The 11,227-nt window shown below is 39.7% G+C and overlaps 1 protein-coding gene across 2 annotated transcripts; it reads left to right on the top strand.

Annotated features, from left to right (window-relative positions):
- Positions 1-2,865: 2,865 nt before the first annotated feature.
- Positions 2,866-7,195, top strand: LOC102712077 (transcription factor BHLH6-like). 2 transcript variants are annotated; one of them, XM_040523422.1, is made up of 5 exons: positions 2,866-3,093; positions 3,201-3,630; positions 3,710-3,898; positions 3,994-4,164; positions 6,931-7,195. In XM_040523422.1, the coding sequence occupies exons 1-5, from the start codon at positions 2,993-2,995 to the stop codon at positions 7,003-7,005; spliced, it is 966 nt and encodes a 321-aa protein (XP_040379356.1). In that variant the 5' UTR covers positions 2,866-2,992; the 3' UTR covers positions 7,006-7,195. The 2 variants fall into 2 exon arrangements, with proteins under 2 accessions (XP_040379356.1, XP_040379357.1); XM_040523423.1 differs by having other exon boundaries at positions 2,867-3,093; positions 3,201-3,534; positions 3,656-3,898.
- The last annotated feature ends 4,032 nt before the right edge of the window (positions 7,196-11,227 follow it).

Genomic DNA, 11,227 nt, shown 5'->3' with positions numbered 1-11,227 from the left:
AAAAAAATAATTGCACAGTTATGGAAGAAATCTTGAGACGAATCTTTTGAGCCTAATTAGTCCATGATTAGGCATAGGTGCTACAATAACCAACATATGCTAATGACGAATTAATTAGGCTCAAAAGATTCGTCTTGCGGTTTCCAGGCTAACCGTGAAATTCGTTTTTTCATTCGTGTATGAAAACCGCTTCTAGCATCCGGTCAAACATTTGACGTGGCACTTGTTTCAAAAATTTTCTCAATCTAAACACCCCCTTAGATTGCAAAAATTTTTTGCAAAAAATGTCACGTCACTCGTTTGACCAGATATCGGAAGTGGTTTTTGGACACAAATAAAAAACAAATTACATATCCTACAAAGAAACCGCGAGATGAATTTTTTGAGCCTAATTAATCTGTCATTAGCACATGTTGGTTACTGTAGTACTTATGGCTAATCATGGCCTAATTAGGCTAAAAAAATTCGTCTCACGATTTTTTCCATAACTGTGTAATTAGTTTTTTGTTCCATTTATATTTAGTGTTTCATTTATATGTCCAAAGTTCGTTTTGAGAAAAAATTTTGGAAAATATACGGAGCCTCAGCCGAGAACAACACGGCGCTGTCACACTCGAGCAAAATCCATCCAGATATGCGCAAATTTGTACCGTACCATAGCCACCGGCGATGCATGAACGCGAAGCCAAGGGAATATATAATGGGAGTATGGCCCGGACAGAGATGTGTACTAAGAGAGTGTTTGGATCCTTTGAACTTTTTTTTTTTTTCTATCACATCGAATGTTCAGACACTAGTTACAAATATTAAATATAGACTATTAATAAAACTCACCTCATACTCTGGACTATTTTGTGAAACGAATCTATTGAGCCTAATTAGCACATGGTTAACGAATGTAATGCTACAGTAAATATTTGCTAATGATAGATTAATTAGGCTTAAAAAATTTGTCTAATGAAATAGCATTTATTTATATAATTAGTTTTGTTACCGGTATATATTTAATACTCTTAATTAACGTCTAAACATCTAATGTAACCAGGGAAAAAAAAAGTCTCCGGATCAAACACCCCTTAATTGCCTCTATGCCTAGGCTGCGAGAGACAATAGCTAGGCACAGTACAGAGAAGGGTGAAAACGATTCTGGAATGCAATACATCATTTTCCGATGCATGTATTTTGTGTTTGGTTGTTTTAGCCATGGTTTGGTTTTGATTTTTGCAAATTTATTTAGATTTGCACCAAATCTGTCCAAGTTTCAAATTAATTTCGACCAAATATCCTAAAATTTTCAAAATTTTGGTCGTATAGGCGTTCCACGATAGAAAGGCCGAAAGCGATAGATTGAACCATGCTTATGTGTCTTTGGCTTATATATTGTGGAGGAAAAAAAGATTTCCAACCTTAATTCTTAGGTTTGTCCAAACATAGACCCATCTAATATATAGCATATATGACTGGTCTATATGTTACAGGGTTTTCAACTTTACTGTAGCACTACAGCTCCATATGCTAGTAGTGGGTCTCCTCTTAGGCCATTTATAATATACAAGCTAAGAATGTTCTATAGCACGTGTACCATGGTTTGAAAAAATGGCTTTGATGCATAGAACAATATCTTGAGGTGCCGCATTGCGTGACTCCCATTTGCCTCCCTAACCCTCAACTCATCCTCTTCCCATGGTCATCGTCGCCCTCCCTTCGTCTTTTGGTGGTGGTACACACATTGGATAAAGGCAGCCGACCCGTCTAATCGTGAGGCTCGATCTCTGCGAAATCATTGTCGTCCTCTTCCTCAATCTTCAAGTTACACCATACCAAATCCAACATCAGCAACATCGAAGCTATCTATCTTCCTCTGACTTAAATGAAGGAGAGGCTCCATGACAACTACCGGTAAGGGATAAGAGGAGAGGTGAATGCACACATACAAGAGATTAAAACATGACATAAATTTTAGTGCTTATGACGTAAATAAAACGTCACCTATCATAAGATTTCTTGTAGTGTAGAGGCGTGGGACTTTGATATCTGGTGGTGGCTATTGAGACAATTATGGGAAGACCATCGATTATATCCGTGGAAGTTGGAGAATGGCACGGTGGATCTAAGTATCGAGTTTTCATTGTTCTTTTATATTACTACCTAGTTTTTAGTCTACAATGAATTTTTTATATGTATATAAATTTAAAAAATAGAAGGTGTAAAACAGAGAACTTCATGCCGTAATGAGAAATGTTACTGCTACCAGTTGAGGCTACATATATTTCAGGAGGAAAGATTCTGAAATAAGATCTTAGTTTACATGGCATCTTGAAAGGTTACTCGAACGAGCGGCTTCCATCAGGACACCTCTATTTCAAACCCTGCTCTACAGTGGGCTTGAACTTGTCTCGCCTTTATTTCGAAACATATTTTAAAGTGATGAGGAAGGAGAGAGAATAGCAATGGGCTACAAATTTATAACTAGCTATAGTACGAGCTTCAAGACGTAATGTGTGTATAACATATGAGATCATATATTAATGTTTTGTAGCTAACTATTATATAGATTGACTATAGATAAATTGGAGCCGGCAGTTGCATATTCTACTGAACTTGCTCTAACTCGCCTGCCCATATGCTTTTCGTCTCCTTATCCCTCACCTTTGCTCCCCTCTCGATCGGAGCAAAACCTAAAGATGCTCACCATGATGGAGGCCTGCACCCAAGCCCTAGCTTTTGTGCGGCGACGACTTTAACGCTAGCCACACAAATGGCCACGGCATCGATCGCACACTGCTCTTCCATCCACATATATAAAGCAGCAAGCGAGCGACCTGGATGCTCACTCACTCACTTCACTAGTGAAGCACACGACTCTCCTTTTTTTTTGGTTCTGAATAAAGCCAAAACTATATATTAATATTAATGCACCCAAATTAACACACGTTGTGTACTGCTATAATATACCCCAGCTAGCTACCTGATAGATTTAGTGCAGTAATTAATGGAGGCCGACATGATGAGCATGCTCATCGACCTCTCCCGCCACTCGCCCCACCTCCTCGGCTCCCTCGACCTCGCCGCCGTCGCTGCCGACACCGACAGGTACGCACGCACGCCGCCGTATCGATCGATCGCCATCGCCATCGCCGCCGGTGGGGGATCTGTAGAAGGTGCAGTAGTGTGAGTGATTCCTTTCGTTTGGTTGGCAGCTTGCTGATGGACAGCTTCGGCAGCATGTACGACGTGCCGGCGGGGCACGAGCTTTCGGCGCTGCTGCCGCCGCCGTCGCCGGAGAAGGAGTACGAGTACGACGACTCGCTCTCCGGGCTGTACGCGTGCTCCCAGTCGTCTCGTCGTCGTCGCTACGACGACCCGAGCTCGCCGGACGTCGTCAACTCCTGCTCCACGGCGGCGGCGGCGGCGGCGGCGGCGGCAGCTGTGGCGGCGGCGAGCAGCAAGAACATAGCCATGGAGCGGGACCGCCGCAAGCGCCTCAACGAGAAGCTCTACGCGCTCCGCGCCGTCGTCCCCAAGATCTCCAAGGTGACCACGCGCGTCGAATCAAATCGATCGATCTCGTGTTCTCAGCTGAATCAATTTGCGGCACATCGATCGATCGAATTGGAGTCCTTTAACCATGTGAGTTCATCGATCGCTGCCATAGATGGACAAGGCGTCAATCGTGAGGGACGCCATCGCTCACATCGAGAAGCTGCAGGCGGAGGAGCGCCGGCTGCTCGAGGAGATATCCGCCCTCGAGTCAACCGTCGCCACCAAATCCGCCGCCGGAGCCGGAGACGACGACGACGGCGTCCCGCTGCTGCCGAGGATGAAGAAGCCGAGGACCACGCCGCCTCCCCACGACGGCGCCTCCATGGCTGCCTCTCCCCCTCTCCAAATCCTCCAGGTAATCATTACAAACTCTAGTTAATTCCACGCCAAATCTCTGTTAATGTTTGATAATTCTAGGAGTTAATTGTGATGAACAACCCTCGATCGCAGCTCCAGGTGAGCAAGGTGGGGGAGAGGACGATGGCGGTGAGCATACGGTGCGCGAGGACGAGGGACGCCATGGTGAAGGTGTGCCGCGCCATGGAGGCGCTGCGCCTCAAGGTCGTCTCCGCCAACGTCGCCGCCGTCGACGGCAGCATCGTCCACACCATGTTCGTCCAGGTAACAAACAACGAATACTCCCTCCGTTTAACTTTCGTATGTATGTTTAAACTTTTGTTTTATTAAAAGATCTTATAATTATTGGTTTGTTTCGTTATAGTTTTGTTTATTATAAAATAACTTTAAGTATGAATTTATAATTTTACATATTTAGATAAACTTTTTAAAATAAAACGAATGATAGCGTAAATCAAAAATCAATTATGCTAATTAAAAAAATCAGAGGATTAACTATAATCAGCTAGCTAGGTCAGTGGTCCATTTGGCACGCTCAATCAATCCCCCATTCATGTGGACGCAAATTGACGCACGTGTACGTTAAAACCGCCGTGACATCACACCGATCACGTCACTCGAGTGACATACGTCAGTGATCCCCAGGCTGGGTGTTGACTTCGATTACCTATAGGAAAAGGTTTATTTAATTATGCTTTATTACCAAAATAAAATCTGTCTGTTTCTGGATGACTTGGCTGGACTTGGTCGGCAGCTGATTCGTTTTTGATCATTCTTTTCAAATTCATCAATTCATGTAAAAATGGTCGCTGTTTACTGTTGAATTAGCGGCTGCTTTAGTTTTGCTTTTGTTGATGGACTTTGCTGACCAAAACAGTGGCGTATTTGGTGCTCTAGGAGAACGACTTGCTTCAAGCTTCTAAAGTCACAGAACATATAATCACATTGAGGCCGCATTCGCCCCCGCCCTTTAGTTAACTTATCTCTCTCGTTTTCCGCGTGCGTTTCCCATGCTGCTAAACGGTGTATTTTTTGTAAAAAATTTTTATAGAAAAGTTGTTTACAAAATCATATTAATCTATTTTATATTTTTTTAAATAATTAATAATTAATTAATCATGTACCAATCTATTACTATGTTTTTCGCACCAGATAAGTTCACTTACCGACCCCTCATCGAACGCGTCCTGAGATTTTTTTTTTTACAAGGCTAGCTTTCTATATACTGCGTTTTTTTACATGACGTTTTGATTCTGATGATCCGGAGGATATTATTGTTGACCCATACATTATAATAAAATGTTCACATGTGGATGAATTAATTGAAGAGATCATTCAGATATCAGTCAAGTTCGGGAAGAATATATTAACCCATCGTCGTCGATCAAGCTATATTATTGTATATGTATATACGTAGGAATTAATTCTTTTAATTAATGTAAGACCAAACGGTATAACTTTCACACGCAAATTCTGATTGAAACTACTGTAGACGAGTGTAACAAGCATCAACTAAAGAATAATTAACCTGTCCGAAATTTTTAGGCCAAATCAAGGTTCTTAATTGTCCAATATTAATTCCTGCTTTTCTCTCTAGCTGGCTTGTTCGCTACTCATCTTCTGATCTTTAAGTTGATGTGTACCAAGCACCAACAGCTATTACTCTCATGTCACAGCTTTCTGCTAGTCTCGAATCAAACAACAGTGATATCTTACCTCCAACAGTGAATAATTAAACACTAATTAGTGCGGAATAATTAAACACTAAAGTGTACAAACCAAGTATTTCTTGGGGTGGTTTTATACTGACATTCCTTTCATTTTGCAGAGCTGCAATTTTGACATTTTGGTACTTTTAAAAAACTTATTTTATAAATAGACCCTTAAAAAATTTATTGTACAAATAGATCTTTTTGACCGCGCCAACGTCATTAGCGTTATCATTGTATAAGACGGCACCAATGACACTGTTCTCGAAGTGATAATGTTGTGTTTATGTGGCAGGAGGATGGCACCAATGTCATTGGCGTCATCCAACGACGACGCCAATGACGTTGGCGCGGTCAAAAAGGTTCATTCGTGAAATTTTTTTAGGGGTTTGTTTGTAAAATAAGTTTTACAAAAGAACAAAAATATCAAAATTACAGTACTGCAGGGTGAAGCCTTATATATAACACATTGTTCAAAAGCTTTAATGCGGTTTTCTTAATAATGACAACACATATATATCCTAGATCTTTCACAAATAATGGGACAGCTCAGTTTGCCCCCCTCTAACGATGAGGTGGAGATTGAAGAACCTGTCAGTTTCAAAACCAGAAAACATGAGGTTTTATTCTTTTGCTGAAATAGAAAATGAGGATATATTTTTTCAGAAAAAAAAAAGAATAAGATATCCATATACTATGTCTATGTCCGTTTGTCTATCTGTTTGTGGATATCTATGTCCGTTTGTGTATCTGTTTGTTTGTGTATGTGACTAGTCTTAACCAATACTAACACACTGAAACTCTAAAAGTCCTTTTCCTTTTAGTACCTTTTAACACTGAATTATATATACTGTACCTGCTAACCTAGAGGCGTCTTAAAAAGGGCTCCATTGACGTATTGAGCCGTACGTGTTGGTTTTCTGAACCTAGCTAGCTAGAACTGTGTTTTGATGGTGTCTTTGGTATGATTACGTGTATTATCTTGATGTAATTATGTGAATTTCACGTCCTCGTATTTTTGCTTCTGCTTATACTTATAAGACAAAATTTAAATTTTTAACCTTGGCTTTGATGTTTTTCATAATAGTATATTTTCTGGTCTTTATTTTCGGGTCGCTAAGAACAATTATATAAAATCTTTATTCAATAATTATTTTTCTATTTCAAAAATATCGTTTTGTTGTTTTCCTCCAAACAAACAAAACGACCACCTCAATAAAGTTTCTATTACATAAATAATAAAAAAAAATCTAATCCCTGTTATGTTATGTGTCTTATTTTTTTACACCATTCCTCCCTGATTCAATGTATCCCCTCACAGACAGAAGAAATGGGTGGTGCTCATGAGATGCAGCAGAGAATCCAGACATCTCTCTTGTCCAGCAGCCTGATGTGATGAAAAGCTTATAGCTCAAAAAAGTCTATGAACTAGCAAGCATTTATTTTTTGTAATCATTTTCGCTGTTTTTTGGGAGAGGTCAACCGGACACAGCAACAGGTTTAGATTGCTAGGGCCCTTACAGAGATGGATAAACTGCAAATGTGAACTGAATTCTGATGTAAATTGAAGCATGCATATATCTTTACTTTTTTTTTTACAACAACAGAGGTAATAATGGCAGATGTTAATTAATTAGCTTATAAGTTGTTTATGATCCAAAGTTTTGTTTAGATATGTTCAATGCGTACACACAGTCTTCGTTCATAAATTACTGTTCTCGAAGAGGCAGCAGATTTTGAATATATATGCAGCAACTCTGATAGTGTTATGACAGGAATCAGTCCCTCTTGCATGCCCTTCTAGGACTTATTATAGTACTCCAGCGGATAAACTTATCTAGAGTTACATATATGTATTATTATGAAGTTTAATTACCCATTGACAGAAACACCTACAATAGTACAAGTGGAAATATACTATAGCTAGCCTTACATGGGCCAATCATGTTTAGTTAGCCTTCTACATGGGCCATTCTCCTCTCCTCTTTTCCAACGGCTCCTGTGGTCCAAAGGCCGGAGACGATGATAGTCCACGTGGCCATGCATCCTTAACAATAAGACGCTGTTTGGATCATATTAGATGTTTAGACGTTAATTAGGAGTATTAAATATAAACTGATAATAAAACTAATTATATAAATAAAGACTATTTCATTAGACAAATCTTTTAAGTCTAATTAATCCACGATTAGCAAATGTTTATTGTAGTATCACATTCGATAATCATAGACTAATTAGGCTCAATAGATTCGGCTCGCGAAATAGTCTAGAGTATATGGTGAGTTTCATTAATAGTCTATATTTAATACTTGTAATTAGTGTCCAAACATTCATTCATAGAGACTAAAAAAAGTTAGAGGGAAACAAACACCCCAAAGAAACTAATGCTTATACAAATTCGATGATTTAACTAGAGAAACTAGAACAAAAATTTTAGAATTTATTTTGGGTTTTTTTGAGCCACTAACATATATTGGATGTGAAATGTGTCTTCACCTAAAATTATTTCTGGTTGCAATAATCATTTCTCTTCGGCTTACAAGCCGCAGTCAAAAATACGTTGACGGGTAGGATTGGGCTTCATACAGGATGTATCAGGTGTGTCCAAAAAAAAAACTCAGAACAAACTAAAAATAATCAGGAAGATCTAATGAAACTAGAAAGGTCGCACGGCTTCGCCGTGTGTAATCATAGATTAGGCAGTTTACTTTTTGATTATAATTATAAATGCATAGAATAATAAATAATAGTAAATTTATATATTTTTAATTTTTAGTGGGGTGAGAAAGTAAAACTAATGAAAATGTGTTTTTCGTTTATTTATCTATTTATTGAAATGTGGAAAATGAGACACTAAAATTGAAATAATAGTCTTCAAATAATAAATAACAACAAACTATATATATATATATATATATATAATTTCAGTGGGGTGAGAAAGTAAACGAAATGGAAACGTGTTTTATTTATTTAGCTTTTATTGAAATATGGAAAATGAGACACTAAAATTGAAATAATAGTCTTTAAATATTTCATGATTGGTTAGAAATATAGAAATTATTCTGCAAAATAACCACTGAAATTTTTCTCTCTTGTTTTTTTTACTACATTCATCGTCCGACCTCTTTCTTTATCTCTTCCCTCTCTCGATCTCCATCTCTCTCCCAGCTGTCGGGTGGCCCATCTCGGTGGCGGCGCGACTGTCGCCTAGCTTTGCCGCGCGTAATTATAGACTTGCAAGTTTATTTTTAGTGATTGTAATTATAAATGCATAATTGTAACTATTGGGTAGAATAATTAATAACATCAAATTTATATATATTTTTAATTTCAGTGGGGCGAGAAAGTAAAAGTAATAAAAATGTGTTTTATTTATTTATTTAGCTATTTATTGAAATGTGGAAAATGAGGTAGTAAAATTGAAATAGTAGTTCAAAGATTATTTCATGATTGGATAAAAATGTAGAAACTGTTTACAAAATAACCACCAAAATGTTTCTTAATTTTTTAAAGTCAATTCACTGTCACCTATCTATCTTTTATCTTTTCTCTCTCTCAATCTCTCTTCCGGCTATCGGGTGGCGGCAAAGGGCGGGCCTCGGTGATGGGTCCAGGGTGGCACGTCGGGGGCAGTGGCTGGAGCAGAGACGGCCGGCGGCAAATCGACCAACAGCGGTGGAGGCCTTGCGGCCACCGTGTCCCTATGGAGATAGACGCGACGATGTCAGGGTCAGCACATTCGGGGCGGCAACAATCAGGCCTCACCGGTGATGGGTCGGGGGCGCGCGGTAGTGGCCGGCCTTAGTGAAATTATTTTTTATCTATAAATATATCGTTTATCTTCCTATAAAAATAGAAAAAAACGCAGATACTTTAGCTGGTCAGCTGCAGCCGAACGCAGGCCATATTAAATTTGCGGCAGAGCTTATGAGAAGAGAGATAAGGGTAAATGCGCTCAGCTTGGTCTCGGCGCGGCGAGGAATGCGGATTGGCCGTGGCAGCAACGGATCCATTGGGATTTCTCCCGGTGCCTCCGGTTGATCAAGCCCCTCCCCTGTGGCTGCCTGCAATCCAGGGGGAAAAAAACACCAGGTAAAAAGCTGGTGGTGGGATCGTGCCACGTGGATGGGCTAGCTGGCTGAGAAAATGCTTGGAATTCGGTATTAGAGATTCTTCTTCTTGATGGGTCTCCGGCCTAAATGGGCTGCATGCGGCTGGATGGATGGAGCCCACGACACAAATTCAATGGGCCTCCATGAAATAGTGAAATATTATATCAGCCCAATAACCTACTACTGGCGTAGTAATTTTCGCTAAAAAAATAAAGTAGCATCAACTATAAGCCGAGCCCAATATTTATCCCCAAGAGGGAAACCGGGTATCCCTGGACTATTACTACCGGATCTACTTACCTCCAAGTTGAAAAAATAAATTAATAAAAATAATAATAAATAGGATTTGCATATGTTTAGAGCAGGTACAATAGCAGACTATAAGCCAGCTATAAAAATATTTAAAGAGACAAGAGAGGAGAGAGAAGAGTAGTTAGCTTAGTAATTTGTAGCCAGCTGTAGGACGGACTCCAAGACACAATGTGTGTATGATATGTGGAACCATGTATTAATGCTTTGTAGATAAATATTATATGAATTGACACTATAGATGAATTGAAGATAGCAGTTGGCTCTTATGTCAGCTAGCAAGCTTTATCAAACTTGAAGGAGAAAGAATGGACGTCGCACCGATATGGACGTCGCACCGATTAAGGACATGGCCGGCGCAGGCAGTGGTGGTGGCGACAGCAAGGCCTTTTCCTCCTCTTCGACTACACGCACTAGGGTTGGAGCCTCTTGCTCGGCGAAGCTCCATCCGTTGCAGACTTCGCTGACCAACCTCCTGTGCACCGAAGGACTTGAGGGCAGAGGATGACCTCTTCCCTTCTTCTCCCTTTTCCGGGACTTTTAATATTTTGCCACTCTTCACCACATCCACTTGACCCCTCTCACAGCTACAGTGAGAGAGGAGTGGCAAAAGATTTAGCACTCACTAGTTAAAAGTGGCAAATAGTTAAATTTCCCCCCTTTTCCTCATGGTCCGGCCCGATCCTTCGCCGTCGGTGCCGCCACTTGAGACATCAACTGGGCTGTTGCCAAAGATATCGAAGTCTAGGGAGGTCGCAGCTGGGATGACGTGTGTGTATACAAACACACACAATTGCGGAACCGATCATCTGTATTAACATATTTTGTACCAACATAGCGTGTTACTACAATTCAATGTAACGTTAGTATAACGTGTTATTACATGTAAGCAAATATATTCTTAATTTAGTATGTGTCTTCGATTTGTATGGTAGTGTATATGCGACATCCATAAGGAATGATGCTTCGATAGATTGCGAGGACGTGGGAGCATTACTACGTAGAAGTTGTAACATTATTGCATAGCTTTTTGCTATGTTATTAGTGTATATTTGTACAATTTGTATAGATATTCAGACTGTAAGTAACTTTATCTCTCACCTCATATATTAGTTTTAAAAAATGATTATACCCGACTGTTAGAAAAAAATGTTTAAAAAAATAGATCCCTCATGGCTATACTTTGACATTGTTCTC

This window comes from Oryza brachyantha, chromosome 4 (assembly GCF_000231095.2).
Source record: "Oryza brachyantha chromosome 4, ObraRS2, whole genome shotgun sequence".
NCBI classification, from domain to species: Eukaryota; Viridiplantae; Streptophyta; class Magnoliopsida; order Poales; family Poaceae; genus Oryza; species Oryza brachyantha.
This window is presented reverse-complemented; position numbering and strand designations above follow the sequence as displayed.